The sequence below is a fragment of the Chaetodon trifascialis genome, chromosome 16, assembly GCF_039877785.1.
Source record: "Chaetodon trifascialis isolate fChaTrf1 chromosome 16, fChaTrf1.hap1, whole genome shotgun sequence".
NCBI lineage: Eukaryota > Metazoa > Chordata > Actinopteri > Chaetodontiformes > Chaetodontidae > Chaetodon > Chaetodon trifascialis.
The window spans coordinates 25,743,797-25,766,634 of record NC_092071.1 but is presented as its reverse complement, the minus strand read 5'-3'; the positions used below and the strand labels follow the sequence as shown (position 1 = coordinate 25,766,634).

Genomic DNA, 22,838 nt, shown 5'->3' with positions numbered 1-22,838 from the left:
CCTTGGAAACTGCTTGGAGAAGGGCAGGCACTTATATTTGGCAGGTGACTGGATGAACCATCGTTCTATCAATGTCACTCCGACCATTCAGATCAACAAACCATATGATGTCATGGTAGCACTCTTGCCAAAGGGGAGAAGAGTGAATCTTTTCAGTTGAGAAAAGCATTCAGTGCTGTTCTTTGTTCTTTTTCAATGAAGAGATACTCTTCAGTTCTGATTGAATTTATGCTATAGAAGCATCCACACTAACCTCTTTAGAAGCCACCATTATTGTTTTCAAATTAACATTTCTCTTGTCGTCATCACTAATACACACCAATAGCTGCTAGTAGAACAACATCGTTGTTTGCCTTGTTGGCTAGCTACCCAATGTCAATTTGTTGACTTTAGTTTCAGTTGTAGTTTTTAATAGTTTTTATAGGAGTCTGACCTGTCATAATGTCCAGTGAATATAATTTAGTGAGATGTGAAAATATTGTGGCTCAACATGCTGTTTATCCCACACTGTTTCTCTGATGTCCACCTAAGTGTATTTTACAATACTAACATTACTGTTTGTGGCTTGGCAAGAACAATATAGAGATGGTTTCTGCTTTAACCCTCCTGTTGTCTTCATGGTCAAATCTGACCGAATGACAGTTTCTCTCTCTAAATTATGTACTTAATTTCATCTGTCTGACATAAGATTCCTTGACTTTGTTCACACGTGGCATCTCAACACACAAAATGAATTTTGAGATTTTCTTTTCAATTTTTGATGTTTTATTGAACTTGTGTACACCCTTGGTCTTCCCGGTCACAAATGACTGATCATTAAAAACAAATGGGTAAGATTACAATTAGTGTATAAAATAGAGATATTTGTGTGTGTGTCTCTAAATTAACTTATGTGGCAGCACAATGGCTGAGGCTTCAGATTATTTCTTTGACAATGACACTGATGAGGAGGGGAGAGGGGAGGAAAATGAGATTGAAGATGCCTTTGAAGAAGAGGTGTCAGGCGATTAGGACGACACAGAATATGATCAAGATGAAGAGACTACTGATGGGGAACAATCTAGTGTGAAGAGGATGATCGTGCTGTGGTTACATTTCAGTCAAGAATGGGACTTTGTCCTGGTGTTCCCCACCTGAGAGGAGAGGTCGACTGTCAGCAGAAAATGTCATCAAGAAGACTCAATGGTCAAGGTATACCATATCCTAGGTGGATGACGTAAAATCCTGCTTGAACTGTTACTGACAGAGGAAATCCAAACAATAGTCATGAACATGACCAACTTGGAGGGGGGATGGGTGTACAAAGACGCCTAGGAGGAGGTAGACATTCAACCCTACGTGGGTATCTCAATTCTGTCCGGTGTCTACAGATCCAAAAATGAATCCATCGTCAGCCTATGGCATAAAGATTCTGTAAGTAAGTAGTAGTCTGCAATCTTTTGAGCCACAATGCCCCCGAAGACTTTTCACTGTCCTGGGTGTTGAATTTCGACAACCAGGACACAAAATATGAGAGATGTTCAAGCATAAGAAGCAAGAGCCACCAGGAAGAGGAAGAGGTGCAAACTGTGTGCACCAAGAGATGCCAGAACCAGTCTTGTGTGCCACAAATGCAGAGCATCTATTTGCAAGGCACATGCCAAAATAACAACACACTGCCCAACATGTGCATGAAAACACGTGACGTGATAGATTGTGAATTTTTTTTTTTTCTACTTCTCTTTATTTGTTTTTCATTTTATCAAAAGGACCCAGAGAAACAGAGAATAAGATTTGTTTTTTGTTTTTTTTTGCTTGGGCTTGATTTTGTTCATATGCTTTGTTCTCTACTATATAAATCATACGAGTCAATTTTGATTGGGAACATAGTATTCTGTGTCACTATCTAATCATTTTAAGTGGTTTCAAAACAAAAGTCCTTGTTAGACATTGAAACTAGGTAATCTGTGAAAAAATAGCACAATATGTCTAATCTAATATATATACAATATAATGCTCATTGACAACAAATTGGCATGGGTGGGTGGGCGTGGTGGGTCAATGTCAGGCCATAAAGAGCAAATGGAAGTTCAAAACTGGTATTGTTCACAAGAATTTGAGTTGATGAAAAGATGAAACACAACATTATGTGATAATATATAAGTATTCAGGGATTTATAATCAGCTAGAAGGGAACAGTCAATTTTGACTGGGAAGACACAGGTAGTTAACAGAAAACAAAGACAACAGAAGGGTTAACATATATGTATGTATACACAGTTGATTTTTTATTCTTTATCCTGTATCTTCTTTATCTTGACCCTTCTATTCCACTGTTTTTGTCTATCTTTTAATACTTTGCTGGCTGCAACAACTTCCCTGGGGTGGGATCAATAAAGTTTTATCAATCTTATCTTAAAACAAAAGGTATATCTCTGTAGGGATTCTTTCAATAATGTTGTCAGTCACTTATTATATCACTTTGAGCCTGTCAGTGGCTCAAACAAACACTTTCAGTGGACGTACATTGACGGTGCACAAACACCTGGAGGGATCAGCAGCTGCAGCACTCTTTCCCTATACTAGACCAAAAATTGTTGGTGGAAAATAGGGTCCACAATCTGATAATATTTGACTGGAATTCTTCCCATGTCATGTGGGACATTGAAACCACTAGCACAGTGCATGTGATTTTTCATTAAAAATGTAAATGTAAGTCAAGCTGAAACATGTGAACAATTCAATAATACAGCATATACATTATATTCAAGTAATGTACAAACAGTATGTCTCTTATTGTATTGTTTTTTTCGTCTTGTGGACGTAATGTACAAAAATACATATTTCAATGGTTTGAACCAATGTGACAGGCTTTTATTTCTGGCTGAATATGTTATTTGCAAACAGATGCCTGCAGACAATCTTGATAGTGCTATAGGCTTCCTGCCTATGACAACTATTGCTCCTATTGCGGCTGTGGCTCAAGAGGTAGAGCAATCCTCCACCATCAGAAGGTTGGTTGTTCAATCCCTGGCCTTGACAGCCTACATGTCGAAATATCCTTGGGCAAGATACTGAACATCACCATGCCCCCGATGTGTGAGTGTGTATGATAACACTCCTGCTGTACAAATGTGTTTGAATGGGTGAATGCAGACTTGTACAAGTGATTGAGTAGTCATCAGACTAGAAAAGCACTATATAAATACAGTCCATTTACCATTTAAAAGAAGATAATAAAACAAACAAAGTTAGCTCCATGGTAATGTGCCTGTAAATTAAAGCAAACATTGCAAAAACATACATATTGACTCTCATCTCTTTATAAGCTACATACACATGGTAACACAACCAACATGCCCTTCAGTAACTATAAGCTGCACACATAACCACACTGTGACTGATTTTCATGTTTCCAGCAGCAGGGAGTACTTAGGACACAGATAGGTGGGTGAAACCCTTTAATGGAAGGCCTCAAACATGAATCCCTCTGGCTCTATGACTCTATGACTCAGGATGGTTGTTAAGTATAATCTGGATTCCAAATTCAGGCCAGGTTGGGAAAGAAGGGGAATACCTTGCAAGTCAAAAACCAACTGTTTCAAGTCAAAAACGACTTCCATGCTTAAACAACAAATTCTAATAATATGATACATGCTATTTTTTATATGCTGAAACTTCATGGGACTGGATTGCTCATCTAAATCCTATAGTACTAATTCAGTAAGAATAATAGAACTCACCAAGGCAAACAGGAGAAAATGAAAATAGGTTTCATGTTAGATATGAGCAAAGAAAAGAGACAAATCAGTGCAAGTATTAGTGGTGAGGGGATATGTACATTTGAAAACAGTCAGAAACACTGAGGAAGACTGAAACCACATGCTGTGAACCTTGTATTGCTGCAGTAGAGCAGGAAATGACATGGGGACCTCTGACAAGCATGAACAGTTTTAAAGTGAGTTGAGATATTGAACGTGATGTTCCTAAGAATACACTCGTCAGTTAATACTGAAATTGGAATCAGTTCTTTGCCTTCTCTCTGGATGGAGGGAGCGGTGATTATGATCATTAATATTATGATTATGAAATCTATTGCTTGGCTGAGCCAGGATCCACACCATGGGTGCAGGCAGAAATTATTCAACCTACTCTGGAGTGACAATAATGTTACTTCTGGAAGTACATGAGATCTCAAAAAACACATTACCCAAGAAACAAAAATATTCACACACCAAATGCATGAAAAGAGGGGAACTGAAAAGAACTGAAGTGCAGAGGACTTACATCAACTGCATGCAGACTGACAAACAAAGGAATAACAGAGCAGCATCTTTGCTGCAGTATCATTTTGTCAGTTGTCAGTATAATATCAGTTCTCAAGTTGTCATCATTCAGATGTTTATTTTCATGTGTTGAAAAAAGTCAAACTGTATCCTTGATCCCTTCGTAACTGTGCGAGAGATGGTCCTGAGTCAAACCAAAAGCCCAAAGATCATGAAGGATTGTAAATCACTGTAAATTCAAAAGTGGGTGAGTACACACACAAATAGGCTTCTTTACTTTACAAGAGTAGATCAACAGCCATGCACATTGCACTTACTTAACTTTCAGGCCACAATCAAGCAAAGGTGGCTTAAACAAACAAAACAGCTCATTGCAAAAACAATTTTTACTTCAATCCCCTACCTACTGCCTTCAAGCGTGTTTAAATTGACTCATATGGACACCTGCTGTTGAGGGAACTATTCAGGACTTTCTGCCAGACAATCATGGCGGAAGGACTGGGCCAATGGCATGATTTTTTTTGTGTGCGTCTTTGCAGAATATGGATTTTTTTGTATTTCCAAGACATGCTGTATTTGTTTCTGAAGAATTATGTATTCAAAATATGTTTTCGTTTGATAGGTAAGTTTTGTATTTTGATTTGAAGACATTTGAAGACTTGAACTCTTTGATGAAAATGTTAATGGACATTTTCCTTGAGGTTTTATAGACTACACAATTAATTGAGAAAATATTCAACAAATTGATTAATAAGTAAAAATTAGTTGTTGCTGCCATTGCCATTGCTAGTTATTGCTCCACTATGCTGAGACACCAAGCTCCAAATGAGGCATACTGTGGATGTGACCAGAGCCTTACACAGAGCCCATCTTATACTGATATGTGGGACGGACAGTGTGAGCTAACCTGCTAACCGGTCAGGGATGTAGACAGGGCTAGGGCTAGACAAGCGAGCGGGCAGCGTCATGCTCTGCAGTGCTGGAGTGCTGGGCTTGCTGGTATCCTGATTCGGGCCCTTCTCAGTCTGCGTGCAGCTGTCCCTGCTGCCTGTCTTTGAGTGGCTTGTAGTCATCGGGGTGGAAGGAAGCACCGGGGAGGGGGATGATGAGATTGACTCCGTCCTGAGGGAGTCTGTACGAATCTCAGGACCCAGTAGAACCCCTAGACGAACATGAAAGGAGAACAGTTGCTACTCAGAAACATTGACAGTAGCACAGCAACTGCAAGTGACTGTCTAACTCCAGTTTTCACCTATGGCATAAGCTGCTGTTCAAAGCAGTTGCTTACAAAGTGTCACACATTGTAAGTACTTTTCTTACCCAGGCTGCCCTTCCAGCTCGTGTCCTTGCGTTCTTCAGTTATGGGTGAGCTACTGAGTCCCAGGCTGTGAGAGAGCAGTCCTGAACTACCGGAGCCAGTGTTGGAGATGGACATCAAGGACTTTGAGGGTCTCATGGCAGACGGTGTGTCCAACTTGATAGGCTCCTTCCTGGAGCGCTGGTGAAGTACCTTGATCATAGCATCTTTCTCTATGATCTGGGCATGGAGATTTTTTATCCTGGATTTGGCAGAACAAGAGGGAAGACCAAAATGGACCCACTGCAGGACAGTGATATCCTGATAACCACACCAATGATACTACACCCCAAGTTCATTTAATTTGGTCCAAATTATAAATTAAATTATTGCTTGTTAGTTCTGGTCCAGTTCATGTTCATGCTGACTTTTTACAAACAAACCAAGACAAGCTAACATGAAGTCATGTGGACTGACAGGCAACTCATTCATTGAATAGTTTTGGTGAAGTCATACTGCATCATAATTAAATGGACAGAAATGGAGAGATCAAAGTCTTGACACCAACACCAGGTTTTGCAGCACTTTACATTACCTCATGTGTTGATTTTTCTCCTCCTCTTTCTAACCGACACAGACCCAGATAAGTGGGGGCAGGAGTACAATAACAATAAAATAAAATCTACGTAATAAAACATGAAAAAAGTGACAACAAATACAATCCACTGCAGGTTTGCTTTGATTTCATTACCCACCATGAGAAAACCAGCAACAAGTCAAGCAACAATCTGTGCACCTGTGCAATATTTTTGGTACATTTTCTTAGGATGATGTTGTTTCTCTTTCTCTTTCTATTACACCCCTTTGTATATACTGTGTTAATTGCATGCACTTGTTGTCTTTTTGAATATTCTATTCACTTATTGATGCTGCTGTGAAATTTGGAATTTCCCCTCGAGGGACGAATAAAGGAATATTGAATTGAGTATTGAATTGAAGTCGCCCGATTTTATAATTGATTAAAATAATCAATCGATTTATTATTATTATTATTTATTATTTTCGATTTATTTTTTTTTTTTAAATAGTGATTTTTGTTTTTTCGCAGAATATGTAAGTTCAAATCATGAAGAAGCCACTCCATGTTTCAAATAACAGTATTGGGGGCCTTAAAATAAACTTTGTATTTGAATTTGGGCTGTTTTAGAGGAAATTCTCCGTCCTAGTTGGAGGTGTGGCAATTCAACAGTAAATTAGCATACTGGCTTTCTTTGGCTTTTCACAGCTATTCATGTGCTTCTGTTCCTTTTTCGGCCAATCAGCTGCATGTTAAAAGGGAACCACATGGCTACTTATGCAGCTTCTGGTTATGCTGACGCGGATCTCACTTCTGATTCTGAACCTGAACTAGAAGATGAAACTAATGAAATTGATGAGAGCCACTGCATTACACTGGAGAACATCCCTAATCTACAGTTGACCTTAGCTGAAGATGAAGACGATGAAGAACACGACAAAGAGTAGTCATAGTGATGGTGGCGCGTGCAGACGCAGCAGCTCCTCTCTGTTCCGATAATGTGTTGTCTACATTATGTTTTCGTCATGTTTGTTTGTGCCAACGCGCACATACAGCCGTGAGACAGTTTTTGACATCGGCAAGACAGCAATCTGCAAATTAAACCTGGCACACGCTAAGTTAAGCTGAGTTACTTGACCTTGGCCTACTCCGGCGGCCCGTTTCGACACCAACCCCCACTACCACACCCGCAGAGGAAGTGCTGCAGGTGGTGCGAGAGGAGGCAGCAGCGGGGAAAGCTCGGAGGTATCTGGTTCGCCACTGGTCTACAATGAATTATGGATGACAACAACTCCAACATTTCTTTCATGTCTTGTTTTGTGACAGTTTAGTGTATTTTGAGCCTTTTGTTGAATTTATAAAAAAGAGTTTGCTGCTGCCATCCATCTTATAGCCCAAGTGATAAGTTGATTATTGCGAGGATTTGTGTGTTTGATTTGCACAAGGAGAGAGCTAAAATACAGAAATTGCTTTCAAGACGCACTGAAGAACCTAATGCCATGACATGAAAACAAAATCTCATCTTGAGATCATATTTACATGTCCAAGTCTCAGGGAGGCTGCATTTATGTGTGTGTAGAATGCTTTACCTGCTTTCCATGTCCAGACAACGTCGATTGGCCATAAGAATCTCCTCTTCTTCCTTTTGGATTCGAGCCTCAACTGACGTGTCATAGCTGCTACTGGGAGAGTGGCTGATCACTGCTGCAGACGTATCCCTACAAGACAGGGTGGATCCTCCAATTGATTACAATAGTGTTCAAATGTAACTCATCCACACTCAACTCCTGATCTGTTCTGATTGTCTCATTAGGCCATTTACAGTGCAAGCAAAAAAAAAAAATCTTTAATCTTATTGTATCTTATCTAAAAATAAAATACAATAACCATCAACCACCTTATTGTGGTGGAGGAGTTTGAAAGCCCTAATGACCCTTGGAACTATGTTGCTGGTTGCTGGTAGAGTCTCCCAAGGCAAATTGGTCCTAGGTGACGGGCCAGATGAAGAGCGGGTCAAAAGACCCTTCTAAAGTTACAAAGACAACCAGCAAGGACCAGTGAACCCTGCCCAGAGGGATACAGGGGCCCTACCCTGGAGCCAGGCCTGTTGAGGGGACCCACCAGCTAGTACCTGGTGACCAGGCCACCTGGCTTTCCTCAGCAGGAGCTGGTGGAAGTGGCTGAGGAGAGGGCTATCTGGGCTTCCTGTCCCCACGACCCGGACACGAATAAGCAGGGGCACAAGTAAAATAACAATAATCTATCTATCTATCTATCTATCTATCTATCTATCTATCTATCTATCTATCTATCTATCTATCTATCTATCTATATAAAGCAAAATATAGAAGACAAAATATAAAAAACTATATATATGTGTGTGTGTGTGTGTGTGTGTGTGTACTGAGAAACTATAAGCATACACAAAACAAAGCAAAAAGAAAATAATAAGAGTATTTACATTAGGAAAGAGTATATACAGAAGAATGTGCTTGTATATTGAATTAGGTCAACAGTGAACTGCAGTATAAATATGTTTGATCTAACAGGGAATGAAAAAGTCCAAGGGCCATTCAGAGGGAGGAGTTGTACAGTTCAATGGCCACAGGCAGGAATGAATTCCTGTGGCGTTCAGTCTTGCTTTTTGGTGGGATGAGTCTTTCACTGAAATTACTCTTGTAGCAAATCATGAAGTGGGTGTGAGGCATCCAAGATAGTCCGTAGCTTAGTCAGCATCCTCCTCTCTGACACCACCATCAGAGAGTCACACTCCATCCGCCATCCTTAGCCTGCTGCCCCAGCACACAACAGCATAGAGAATAGCACTAGCCACCACAGACTCATAGAAAATCCAAGAAAACAAACAGGAGCAACTGCAACAGTCTGCATGCACGGTCAGCCCATGGACACTTCTCTAAGCATCTGTTAGGGCTGGCAGTCTGTCTTTTCCTTGTGTTTCCTTTTTCCCTTTCCCCAGTGTAGATTGTGTCTGTTTGTCTTCCCCCTGTCTGTGCAGTTCGGTGTGTCTCTGCACCTGGCCAGCTCCGCCTTCCCCAGAGCACACCGGAGACTCATGACACTGATTAGGCACAGGTTAAAAGGAGAGAGCTCTCTCCTACCTGTTGCCAGATTGTTTCCTGGCGTGATCGTGTGTTCAGTATTGTGAGTACTTTCTCTCTTTCTCCTTCACACGTGTGTGCTAATGTTCCTCTTATGTACCACCACTTAAGGTGTGTCTCTCTGTTTCACTTGCCTGCCTGCTGCGTCCGAGTGTGCCTTGCCTCAGACCCGTCACTACGGAGCTCCCTTAGTTTTCTCCACTCTGTTAGAGTGCGTTTTTTGTTATCAGTTATTTTTCCACTCCTTTTGAGTGCGCTTTTTGTTATCAAATAAATTTTGTTCTTTTACTTAACCTCTCTCTGGTCTGCATCCTTGGGTCCTATCAAAAACTTTACAGCATCAGAAACAAGTTAACTCTGCCCAGTCGATACATCACAGTCACAAACATACTGTACGCGCTGCGGAGTGTTACTGTAACAATCACCATATTAGCTTTATGGTTATTTGTTGTTCTAGCTGCGTATGCTGTTGTTGGCAGCGGCGGTATGGGCAGTTTCTTCTTCGCGGGTGGCTGTTGCTCCGCCACAGCTTTCATTAGCCTCCTGACGCCACAGAGCTGTTCGACTTAGCGGCAGCCGGCAGCATGAGCGGAGGGAGGTGTTTGCTGGATGTGTGCTCCATTCATTGCGAACAAGAAGAGAGAGAGAATTTGCCACTGCTGTAATTTTATATTGAGAGACATGAGTGTATGCAACAATGGCTCAGAGAAATAAAATCTCATACAGATGTACCTTTGAGTGGCAACAGAGGCGGCGGCATCCAGGGCAAACTGCCTCATCACGCTCTCCTCTAGGTACTTCTGTTCCCACTTGGTCATGTCGGCCTCCAGAGCAAGGATCCGCTCCTCCTTCTCCCTAAGATGCTCCATGAGTGCTGTGGCGCTGTACTCTGAAGGGACTGCACTACTGCTTTGAGAGCCTCCCTGACGCTGGGAGGGACAAAGGAGACAAGAACAGAGGAGGCAGAAAGAACAAGGGAGACAGAACATAGGAAGAGGACTCTGTCATTTTTGGATTCAAAATGAAATATGTTGCTGACTTACAACCACTATTACTTTCTAAATGCATTAATTTAATGTCGTGGCAACATTATAACTCTTATAATGTACAATCATTTAATGTTGTGCTAACATTAAATAGTAAAAGATAACTGACCTCAAAAAGACTCCAAAGAAAATAAATTGAATAAAATCAAGATTTTGAAATGTTGTTCACATGCTTTTTAGTGTATAATTAAATTATTTTGTTATTTATGCAGAGCGTGTTACCTGCTGCATGCGTAGTGACTCCAGCTCTCTCTCCAGTCTTGTACGGAGTCGATGCTCAAGTTGTTCTCTTTTCTCACAAGCTGCCTGGAGTTGAGCTAGAGCCTGCTGCATTCTTTCCACCTTTTCCACATAAACCTGCTTCTTTTTCAGCTATGCACCCAGACACACACACACACACACACACACACACACACACACACACACACACACACACACACACACACACACACACACACACACACAAACAACAATACAGAAGGCAACACTTACATATTGGTAATTCTGCTGTGCTAATTCACCTTCACACAGGACCCTCTGTCTGTGAGATTATTTGATGGTTCAGGATGGAAAATTTGCTACACCAAGTTATGAGAAGCCTCAAAAACTTCCTTAGTCAATGCGTTTCAGTAGGAATTGCTTTTACACAACTAGAATGCTTACTGTCAACTTTGATCTGTTTCTTTGTTGACCAAATCTGGCCAAAAGCATTGCAGCAAATGAATAAATGAATTTATCTGATTAAACACACATATACCACTGTCAGTCATTACATACATTAAAAATCGCAAATGATGTCCAGTATAAGACTCTAACACACCATGAGATCAAAGCAAAACACCAAAGACCAGCGAAGACAATATAGTTAACATATAAATAGAAATAGCGGCCAGCAAGGTAGCGATGTTAATGTACTCATGTTTTCTTAGTCACGAAAAGTTAAAATAAAAGTTTAAAATTACATGGTACTTTGTAACCATATCTTTAAGGCCACTTTAAATGTGCTCATTGAAACACTAATTTTCACATTTGTGGAAAAACTATTCCACTGTACAGCTACACTGTAGATGTGTTGTGTATGTGTTTTTACCTAGGAATGTCTGCTACTTGTCAGAAATAATAAAGAACTTAGGTACCACATTTCTAACGATTTTAACCAGTTAATCTTTAAAATACGCATAATCTAGATATACATGGGAAAACACATAACCCTTATCACTTCATTTTGAGCCAGTTAGTAGTTATTTTTAAAAATGTTGTGAAAATCCTGTGTACCAGAAGATAGCAGCGTACTCAAAATGACTTTGCTGTAGAGCTCCAGCTAAGTTTTTACAAGTGGTGCCGTCTAGAAAGGTAGCTTCTCTGGCTAGAAACTTAGTCCTTTCACCTTATAAAAATGTCTAAAATGCAGCCTAGATAATTTACAGCGTCTGTAATTAATTGTTTATTATGTTACAAGTATTTTTATGCACACCTAAGAAAACAGAATCACCCACAAAAAAGACTGGATTATGCACTACTTTTAAGCAATTTATATATCATAAAAAAGAGAGGACCCATTATACTATCTTGTGGCATCCCACATCCCATTCTTGACTCTGAAAGCTTCTGCCATTGCCAATGTCAACCATTTGAGTACAGTTTGACAGATGTGACTTAATTTCATCAATAAAATGCTGTTATCGACTATAAATGCTTTCTGTAAATGCAGCATGACCATACCACAAAACTTCACTTCATCCACTTCTCTTCAAATGAGGTCTGTTCAAGACAGCAAACATCTGATTGCACATCATATAAAAGGTTACTGAACTACCTTTCAGAGAGCACTTAAAATGGATACAGGTTGGTTGGGTAACGTGCTTCCCTTATGTAGTGGTAATACTCTTGCAATTTTTAGCTTATCTGGAACTCTACATGACTGAATAGAAATATTATGTGAGAAATAGTGAAAACAAAGGCTTGATTCACATATAAAAATCAAATATATGTTTTTTTGTTTTGTTTTGTTTTGTTTATTTTTCTAAACACACCTGTAAAGTTTTTTTAGTTAATTGTAGAAAAATGTGAATTCAAGTGTTTGGCTACTTCTTGTCTGATGTGCTATTTCTTTCTATATCCAAACTGATTTTACTTGTTTTAGATTTTAAAATTACCCCTATTCCTTAAGTAGTTTTTAAGTTTAAGTCTTAAGTTTTTTTTTTTGACTCTCTAAGCCTTAGTGACCATTCTGTTTACCTCTTTTCTCAAACCTATTTGAAAAGCTGATTGGTCTCTGTTGTTTTTCAACTCTTAATAACTAGTGTGTTGGTTCATGTATCAGCTAAGTTAGCCCAGATACATGTCAGAAATTATCATATGCTTTATATAGTAAGCACCTCATTTTTGTAAAATGTCCATTTTCAAGTCATCTAAGATAACAGCCTCTGAGTTTGTGTTGGCACAGATGTCCTCAAGCAGTTCATGGAAATCATTTTGGTCCGGAGGCCTGTGATTAACTGACCAGTATTGGTTTGCTCAGGAAAATTCTACTCAACCAGTTTCTAATTCTTCATTGTAAATGTCAGCTAATTCAGTGTTGGCCCTCACGGACACGCAAATCCATCCAAAAATATGTTGTCAAGGTAACTGATGTCCTTTGTAAAGGCATCCTTTCTGTATTGTAGTCACCTTTCAGCTGGTTTTGGGCATGGGTTCCTATCAAATGTCAGCCAACCTGAGTAAGCTGGTAGGTCCAGCTGGAGAATTAACCTGTGTTGTCAGCTACAGATACAGCAGGTCCAACTCACTTCCAGTCATATGTTCCACATCCATCCTGGATTGGAGCCCCACTGGCTGTCACTACGGTATGGTATGACCATTTGCCTCAAGGCAATCTTGTGCTGACGCTTGAATATTGCTGACTGGAGATGGTGAACTTTATTTATGTGGATAACCCCTGGCCAACCTTAAGTCACTTCTTCTATACCATTTATCTTCTTTACCTTCTTATTTACTATTTTTTTCCTGCATGAAGCACAGTTCCTGTTCTGTGAAAGTATGTTTTTAGCCACCACATCTTGCCCAAAACCAATATGTTTGTTACAGAATGGTTTCTCTGGCTGTTGTGGACCCAGGTTTAGCAATTCAGGGACAGATTTCTCATCACAATAATTGCAAACTCTTTCAAATACTCACAGAAATTCTGCTTCAGGAGCACCAAGATGAGAGAAATCGGAGTTATGGTGTTAATCAGTGAATGAACTTTTAGTTCTGCTTTCAGGGTTCTTTTTTTTTTTCGTTTGACACTCAACTGTAAAATATTCTGCCTCATTACATACAGTATCATTAACTGAACTCTTTTATCACCAAATGTTTTGAAATAGTTATTCGAGACGTCTGCTACATTTTCTGATCCTCTGAGTTGGAAGGATCTGCCTTAATGACATGACATTTCTGAAGCTGCATTGGCACCGTATCAGAGGAGCTGAGAGATGGCAGGCTGATGGCCAGAATCTGAAGACACTTTCATTTTTCTAGACTTCAGGACAGAGCAAGAGAAAAGCTTGTAGCTCTTTTGTCCTGACAACAAGCAGGCGTTGTGTATCAGCAGCCAGCTCTGGCCCATTTCCAGTCCTTTACGCCCCCTGCCACCCCACCACCAGCCTCCTGGATCTAGACAAAACTGGGGGGATGGGAAGAGAAGGAAACAGATGGAGACAGGATCAAAAGGTTGAGGGACAGAGAAAAAGCAGAAGAGGAAGACTGGAGGACTCAAGAGTGACACATACACACTGATGCCACTGCTTTGGAAACAAGCAGCTTGTAGAGCTAAGGTTATACTGCTGATATCCATAACTACAAGCATGTGAAAAAGAAAATAGGAAGAGATTCATCTGCGAGGGAGCAGATTTTTCTAGTGGAACTGTTCCATCCACCATAGTATCAGCAGGTCTTCATTTATTTTGGATTTCACTATTACACATATGTACTTCTAGAGGGCAGTTTTGCTGTTGGCTTATTTTTTGCCATTAGTGCAGGACTCATTCAAAACGTGCCTGTTCCGAATGGACCGATTGCTTGGCCTTCAGTATCTCTGCATGCAGCTTTCTCAATTTCATCAACTGGAGAGCCGGAGAGCCCCAGAAGACCCACCGCTATAGTGGCCCCAGTTTTCTTCTCTTTTAAATCTTATACAGAGCAATATTACCATATACCACCAGAAAGTTACATTAATAATAACTGATTATGTTTCATTGTTAAATATTTAATTGACTGAATGTAGGCCAAAGACACATTGCCCCCCAAGAGCAAAATGCACAATTGTTTTATGTATTAAAGAAATAAAAATAGCCCTGTGATCGGCTGGCGACCGGTCCAGGGTGTACCCCGCCTCCCGCCCGTTGACAGCCAAGATAGGCTCCGGCCCCCCCGCGACCCCGAAAGGGATAAGCGGCATAGAAAATGGATGGATGGATGGATGGATGGATGGATGGATGGATGGATGGATGGATGGATGGATGGATGGAAATAAAAATATGCAAGTAAGTAATGCGTTACTGATTATACTACCTTTGCATTACTTTCACCAAAATAACTGCAGAAGTATGACTAGTGTTACATATTACTGTAACTATATTACAGTTTGTAATAATAATCTATTATCTACTATAGCCTCAGCATAACCTGGTCTGTATGGCAATGTTAGCTAACATTTTTCGACTGGTTGATGTACTGAAGTGCACAGAATAAGTATATTTATCTACATCTTGTAACATAGGCAACGCAGAGTGTTATGCTCTCTGAACAGACACACACATTAACACACTTCCTTTTCTGAAAGCCCGAACTATGGTGATGGCCCACAAGTATAAACCATTTTTGTGCTGGTTTATACTTTTAATCATTAGTAAAGTGGCTAGTACGTTTCTTGACACCAGCTGTATTGAACCACACTGCTTTTGAATTCTGTTTCTGTTTGAATTGAATTTCCTCTGTTGAATGTTATTAACGGGTTAGTCATAATTGCTAGTGGCTGAACATAATGCACAAATGTGTTATGCAATACATTAATTGTATGTAATTGTTGTATTACGTTTGCTACCACGAAAATGCATTGCTTTTGTATATGTTACTCCAAACGCTGATTACGAGTAGGCTGACATTATTCAGCTAGCTAGCTAACATCAGCTTAAAGGTGACATATTATGAAGCTTTTTCAATAAGTTACATAAAACATGTTTCTGAAGCTGTTTGCTAGAAATAACTTTCAGGAAAAGATTCTCGCCCCCTCGATTTCCCTCTGTTTCAGTCCCTTTCAGAATGTGCTGTTTCTGTAGCTTTAAATGCAAATGAGCTTCTGCTGTCCCACCCATGTTACCGTAGTAACGGGGAGAGCATAGACTCATGTAACACTATGTGTGTGAAAGTAGCGGACATGGCGGCAGTAAACAGATCGAGTTCTTCAGTAGTTCAACCGTACATGTTCGAACCTGAAGCGGATCCCGAAGGAGGGGAGGCTCCTACAGAACATCAGAGAATTCAGCAGGATGCTTCTGAAAGGTTATAAGGTTAAGAGAGGTTAAGAGGGTGAGCAGCACCAAATTCCTGTGTGTGCACGTCACTGAGGACCTCTCCTGGTCCACCAACACCACATCGCTGGCCAAGAAAGCGAACCAGCGCCTCTACTTCCTCCGCAAACTGAGGAAAGCTAGAGCCCCGGCCCCCATCATGCACACCTTCTACAGAGGCACCATCAAGAGCGTCCTGACCAGCAGCACCACCGTGTGGTACGCCGTCTGCTCCACGTCCTGCAGGAAGAACCTCCAGCGCATCGTGAGAGCAGCTGAGAAGATCGTCGGTGCTTCTCTCCCCTCCCTCCAAGACCTGTACACCTCTCGCCTCACCCGCAAAGCCCTTCGCATTGCGAGAGACCCCACCCACCCATCACACAGCCTCTTCAGCCTGCTGCCATCAAGGAGGAGACTGCAGAGCCTGCGGGCCAGGACCAGTAGACTGCGTGCCAGCTTCGTCCAACAGGCTGTCAGGATGCTGAACTCTCTCCCTGCTCTGCCCCCCCCTCCACACAAACACACAACCTGGACTATAACTCCCTGCTGCCCCCCCCCCCTTACTCTCACACACTCACACGCAAGCGTGCGCGCACACACACACACTCACACAAACACACACCCTGGACTCTGAAATGCTCCCCCCGCTGCCCCTCCCACACACACACACACGCGCACACACACACACACACACACACACACACACACACACACACACACACACACACACACACACACGTACTTACCCTGGACTCTAAAAACTCTCACTAAAGTGAACTCCCCCCCCTCAGGAAAACAATACACGGACCACCAGACGATAAGCTAACTTCTTTCTTTTTGCACTATCATATACATTTGCACTACTATAACTGCCTTGTCTATTCTTGTGTCATTGTTTAGATTGTACAGTTTTTATTTATTTTCTTTTTAAATATATATATATATATTGATGTCTTGTCACAGAGGTTGAGAGTAACCTAATTTCAATTCTCTGTTTGTCTTGTGCATACTGCAGAATTGACAATAAAGCTGACTTTGACTTTGACTAAAAACGTCTTTCTATTTTTTTTAGTGCTGTCAGGCGATTAAAAAAATTAATCTAATTAATTACAGGATTTGTAATTAATTAATCTAATTAATCGCATTTCAATCTCATATCTGCTAAAGGTCCCCAAATAAAGAATTTGAATTCTAGGACATTACAATTCACTGACATTCACATTACAGCTGGTGAATTCTTTTCATCACTGTAGTTCTCGACGGTAGCTGGAAATTAGAGTCAGATGACGCTATCTGAAACGCCTCTTTTAGGCCCTCGTCTTCCACGATTGAAATCGGCCTGCAATCAGCAGCAACCCACTTTGCGATTGAGTTTGTCAGTTTTTCTGTCGTGGCTTTGCTCATTCGTTTTCCTAACTCAGCAAGTGTGGGTTGGCGGAGTGAGCTCACGGTAGCACTAGCGGCACTAGCAGCAACTACATGTTTAGCGTTTAAATGATAATTCAGGCTGGAGCTGCTACGGTGATAGGAAAATTCTTTTTTACACAAGGTACAAATCACTGCGTTCTTGTTAATAGTCCTGTCTTTGTTATTTTTATAAATAAACTTGCCGTTCAAGGGTCCAAGTAAGCTTGCCTCGCTCTCCGGTGTCGCATCCACGTCTGTTGTCACCCTGCTTTTGACTAGTGGCGCAGGTAGGATGCGACCTGCCGCTGCAGCCTACGGGTCACTCAAAGGGCCAAATTTAAAATGCTTGCGCATTGACTTGCCACTCATGATTAATTGCGTTAATTTTTGTAGCGCTCTGCAGTAGGCGGGTTCGTGACTGTAATGGGATCCCCCGCGATGACGTCATCGGCGCAGGGCCAACTCGTAACGCCCCTAAGCTCCATTTGCGGAAACTACCTGCACTCGCTCGATCAGTCCACCAGGAGGAGCAGTCATTATAATTGGTTACCGTGTCAGCTTTGCTGAGTCGTTCATTAGATCTGCACATAGCCTCCACTGCTGTAAGAAAAACTGCTTGTCTAGTAGAGCACCCTGTGCAGTTTTTTAAGTATTATTATGCTTAATCATCCACATTATTGTAGTGCTCGTTCACAAACTTCTTGGATCTGCTCATCTGCCCATCCTGCCTTTTCCTCCACATCTCTCTCCACCTTTGGAGAGGCTCCCAGCGCATCTCTGCGTGCCGAGTGATTTGTGCCCAGAAAATTAATCATGAATAACAGAAGTTGTGCGTCGCGTTTTTCTAGCATTCTGAACTGCTAAACAGTTAAATGTTTAATACTCTGCCTGATTCGCAGAGCCACTCTGCTTTTCAGTTGGTGGGTTTCCTGTTTGTAGCGCATTTTAGATTTGCGGGTCGCTATTTGATGCAGCGACCAGCAATACGCAGAGTCCTGTATGTGTGTGTACTGTATATTACTGGACAGAAATCATTTACAGTGCGCTGAAGAGGGAGGGACGGGAGGATGAAATGCCAATTTCAGCCTGTGATCTGTTAATGTCTGACTGAGCAGCCTCATGGAAGTGATATTTTACAGTTCTACATATTTTAATCTAACGAAATTCGTTAAAACAAGTCACTTGGTGCTTTCAAAGTCATGTCATTGAGCTGAAAGGTTCCAGATTTCGTTCGCCTTCACAGGAGGCTGCGGAGCTCAGCAGACGGCTCGCACTGCGATGTTCAACATCATAGGCTTAATATACTGTAGTTAATTATCAATTATCATCTTTTTCATCACTCTGTCTGTGTGACTGTCTGTGTCCTCAGACTGTTCAAGCAATGAATATAAACAGTAACTATTAAAAAAAAAGTTATAGTCACGGGTAAACATAGTACTCAGAAGCACACCAAGAATGCATTTTTTTACGTCAGGCGTTGTGCACGCGTGTTTGATATTAATATTGTGCCGCTGCACCTCAAATAAATGTTTTTTTGGGAAACGGAAATGTTCAACATGACTTCATCATGTTAGACCAGGCAGACAGGTTCTTACTACAACATCAACTCTCCCTCCGCAGCCAGCGAGCCTCATCCCCCGCACGACACCTACATTCAATCATGAATAATCCTAATGGGCCAATCAGACCAATGAAAAAAAACAATGTTGTGGGGCACACAGGGCCAATGGGCCGATGTAGATGGGCCAATCTACTTGTTTTTATTGGCCAATCAGTTAACACACACACATGAAAACGGCCAATAAACAGTGAAATCAGTATCATGAGTATTTCTCAGATGATGATTTCTGTATCTATCTAATCCGTGGCATGCAATATTTCACCCCGATTTTGGATAAAGTATAAATCCAATTGTTTCATTGTTTCAGCTGTCGTGGCCAAATCTCTTGTTAACTTATTAAGCTCTTCCGCACAGTGTGACATCTATTTTAATTATTAGAGAGCTGCTCTAATGGCCACTGATAAGACAGACCATCCTATTCTATAAACTGTTGGTGGTTTGTGAACTTCACTGCATTTGTGCATTTGAAGCGATTAACTCCCGGCACATTTCAGAGCTGAGTAAACCTGTAGTTTCACTGACACATCGCGCATCATCACCACGGGCGTCATGATGTTCTCCTGTCTGTCACTCTGTCAGGCATGTGTAATGTAGAGCCGGCCGAGTTGTTGGCTGAAAAGTCATTATTTGCATTACAGTGTATCCTTTGTTCTAACTCAATGGATGGTCGCCAGCCAAACAGGCTCCCAGCCCCCACTGTCCCACAGAGCTAGCTATGGCCAGTAAAATAGGTGGAGGGCTGAGGGGAGAGCGTACCTCCAGTAATTAAAAATCAATTTGTGCCACAGATATTAATATTGTGTCGCTGGCTACTTTAGAGACTTCACTAAATGTTTCCATTACACTTAATTACATTTATGGATAAGCCAACTTTCCCACCTCCCTCATGCATCAAAATGTATATTATCAGTCCGACCAGGAAGTCTTGCGATCGCAAAAATGAGCGCATATTCAACCAATACTAATATGACTGTCTACTGGCCGCTTCCTGGTATATTTTTGCCGAGAGCCGCGCGCCTGTTGTGGAAAACATAGGCGAGCCCTGGAATCTCCAGATGACGCGCTCTGCTCCTGCAGCTCTGTCTCTGTTCCAACGCATGTAAAGTAAAATTAGGTCATCATTTTTGTAGATAATTATCAAAAGCAAACTCTATGTAAACAGATGGAGCCTGTTTATTCTTGGAGTCACGGGCTGTTTTGTAAAGCTACATCACTTTTATGACTCAGGAATGATTTTGTAGCTTTTTTTTTTCGAAGTTATGTTTTGGGATTTTTGGCCTTTGGTATATCGGACAGCTGAGGAGCAGCCATAAAAGTGGTTCAGGAGAGGGAAGATGACGGGCAGCAAAGGGCTGAAAGACGGAATCGAACCCGTAGCCGCTGCAGAGAACTTCATACATTGGGCGGACACTCTACCAACTGCGCCAAATCTCCGCCACATGATTTCGGAACTTTGAGCTGATGCTTCTCATTCTCAAGTTAAAACTGTTTTGTTTTTTTTTTTAAGATGGGAACTGAATCTTTTCGACTGGTTCTGTAATGTGAAGTATGGTTATTATCATATAGGAAGTGATTATATACAACTTTTTTACACGAGTTTGTTTTTTTTGATCGCAACAATCACAAAAAAATTCATACAGTTTATTGTAAGAGAAAAACTTAGGAATTTCCTGTTTGCAAATCGAAAATATGCATTAAAACAGGCTGATGGAAACACACATTTATGACTTTTTTAAGACTTTGTGCGAGAAATATTTTTCTAAGTTGATTTAAATAATCAGTGTGAAATAGTTGAGTAACTGTGACTGCCTAACTACAAATAAGCCTACTAAAGCAGATGAATGTAGTGGAGTAAAAATCTTTGCCCTTGAGATGTGTTCCTGTGAGGGACACGCCATCTCCTGGTGACACCCTGCAATTGAATGAAGAGGCGTGTTTATAGTGGATTCTGGGCACACCCCCAAGAGGAGGGGGGGACTGGTAGCTGGCTGGCAGCTGGCTGGGAGCCGGCTGGGAGCCGGCTGGGAGCCGGCTGGGAGCTGGGTGGCATCTGGCTTGGAGGGGAATTTCGAGGCTGCAGCATCTGTAGGTGGGTGGGTTAATCAGCGCAGGTGCGAACGCCATACGGTTTTTGACCGTGCCATGGCGTGTAACGCCGCAGGTTGTACTACGATGTATTTTGTGATAGTGAGTATTCATTGAGTCGGCTGTGTGTAACAAAATAAATCCGCAACATAAGAAAAGTAATGAGTGGACATTTGCTGTGTTATGCACCTACTGGCACGCGTACAAGCCCTTTAAACCATCAGCGTGTACAGATAGTGGCAAAGGGCCACTATATTAGTCAAAAACCAGGTTCCCATTGGGCTCGTTGGGAAAGCAACAGTTGGCGTTGTGGTTCCTGTGGGCCTTCGCTGTGTTTGGAAAGCCTGGAGAAGCCACATGGGAGGACGAGCGCAGGAGCTGCTGTTGCTGCTGGGTCTTGGCTTGAGGTGGAGTCCGGCTACGGACGGCTGCTGCAGCGATTCAACCGGAGTTCGGCAACAGCTGGAGGAACGACCGCCACGATTCGGGTGGAGTTTGGCAACAGCTGGAGGAACGGCCACAGCGATTCGGCGGAGACCGGAGCCAGGCGAGGCAGCGGAGCATCGGATCAGCTGATCACCACATGGCGCCCATAATTCACACCAACTTAAAGGTCAAATGACAACTCTTCAATTGAACAAAGAAATCAGTCAACCTCAAATCACCCAGCAATTCACCCAAACTCGCATAAATCAAATTGCATCTGAGGACATACTTACCATCATGCACAGGCAAAACGAAATAACAGCTGCTTTGGTACAACAGCAAATCACAAAATCTCTGCCACCAAGAGACATTCCGATATTTGAAGTGAACCCTCTGCAGTACAGGGCATTCATGAAGGCATTAGAGCAAGGAGTGGAGAATAAAGCAGGAGCAGCAGATTGTCTTTTCTATCTGGAGCAATTTACCAGAGGACAGCCACAACAACTGGCTCCTGAGCGTGGCTATGTAGTGGCTAAGGACCTGCTGCAAGAGCACTTTGGAAATCAATATAAAATTGCTAATGCTTACATGGAAAAGGTTCTAGCCTGGCAGTCCATAAAGGGTGAAGATGTTAAAGCACTCCAAGCGTATTCCTTGTTTTTGCGTGGCTGTTGTAATGTAATGGGGGAATTGGAGTATATGCAAGAGTTGGATACGTCTGCAAATATGAGAGCCATTCTTGCAAAGCTGCCATACAGGTTGAGGGAGCAATGGAGATCCATCACTTATGGAATCATTGAACAAACACAACAGAGAGCTCACTTTATTGATTTGGTTGCATTTGTGGAGCGTCATGTTAAAATTCTTTCTGATCCTCTGTTCGGTGACATCCAAGATCCAGTATCTGGTGCGGCCGGCACAAAGACTCTCACCCGGTGTAAATCTTATCCTGGAAACAGAGTGAAAGGAAACATTGTTGCCACCACTGTAACATCTATGACCTCGTCAAAAGGAGGGGAGGAGCCACCAGCAGAGCTTGGAAGGTCAGCCAAAGCTGGATGTCTTTGCTGTTCATACACTCACACGTTGGAGGAGTGTAAACAGTTTAATGAGAAAAGGCACAAGGAGAAAATTAAATTGCTGAGGGAAAAAGGAGTTTGCTTTGCATGCTTATGTGATGGTCACATGAGTCGTGAATGCGAGAGGCGCTTAACATGCATAGTCTGTGGTCAAACTCATCCCACTGTGCTGCACATCAAAAGGCAACCACCAGCTCCAGAGCAAAAGAAGCAACCTGCTTCACAACAGTTAAAGGGACCACTCAGTGAACAACCAGCTTCTGTCCAAACATGTGGTCATACAGGGGCCGGTAAGGATGGCTGTGCTCTTTCAATTCTTCCTGTAAGCGTGAAGTCTGCAAAGGGAAATGACATTATACAAACTTAT

At 41.8% G+C, this 22,838-nt stretch overlaps 1 protein-coding gene across 3 annotated transcripts in view; it reads right to left on the bottom strand.

Annotated features, from left to right (window-relative positions):
• amot (angiomotin) overlaps window positions 1–22,838 on the bottom strand; it is a 107,049-nt gene that overhangs the window by 7,048 nt on the left and 77,163 nt on the right. For all 3 annotated transcript variants that reach the window (XM_070983496.1, XM_070983495.1, XM_070983494.1), the window contains 5 exons: window positions 10,527–10,676; window positions 9,991–10,187; window positions 7,729–7,857; window positions 5,586–5,824; window positions 5,173–5,427 (listed from right to left, as the gene is read on the bottom strand). In XM_070983496.1, coding sequence (XP_070839597.1) covers window positions 5,173–5,427; window positions 5,586–5,824; window positions 7,729–7,857; window positions 9,991–10,187; window positions 10,527–10,676 — 970 coding nt within the window. The remainder of the gene's footprint in view (window positions 1–5,172; window positions 5,428–5,585; window positions 5,825–7,728; window positions 7,858–9,990; window positions 10,188–10,526; window positions 10,677–22,838) is intronic.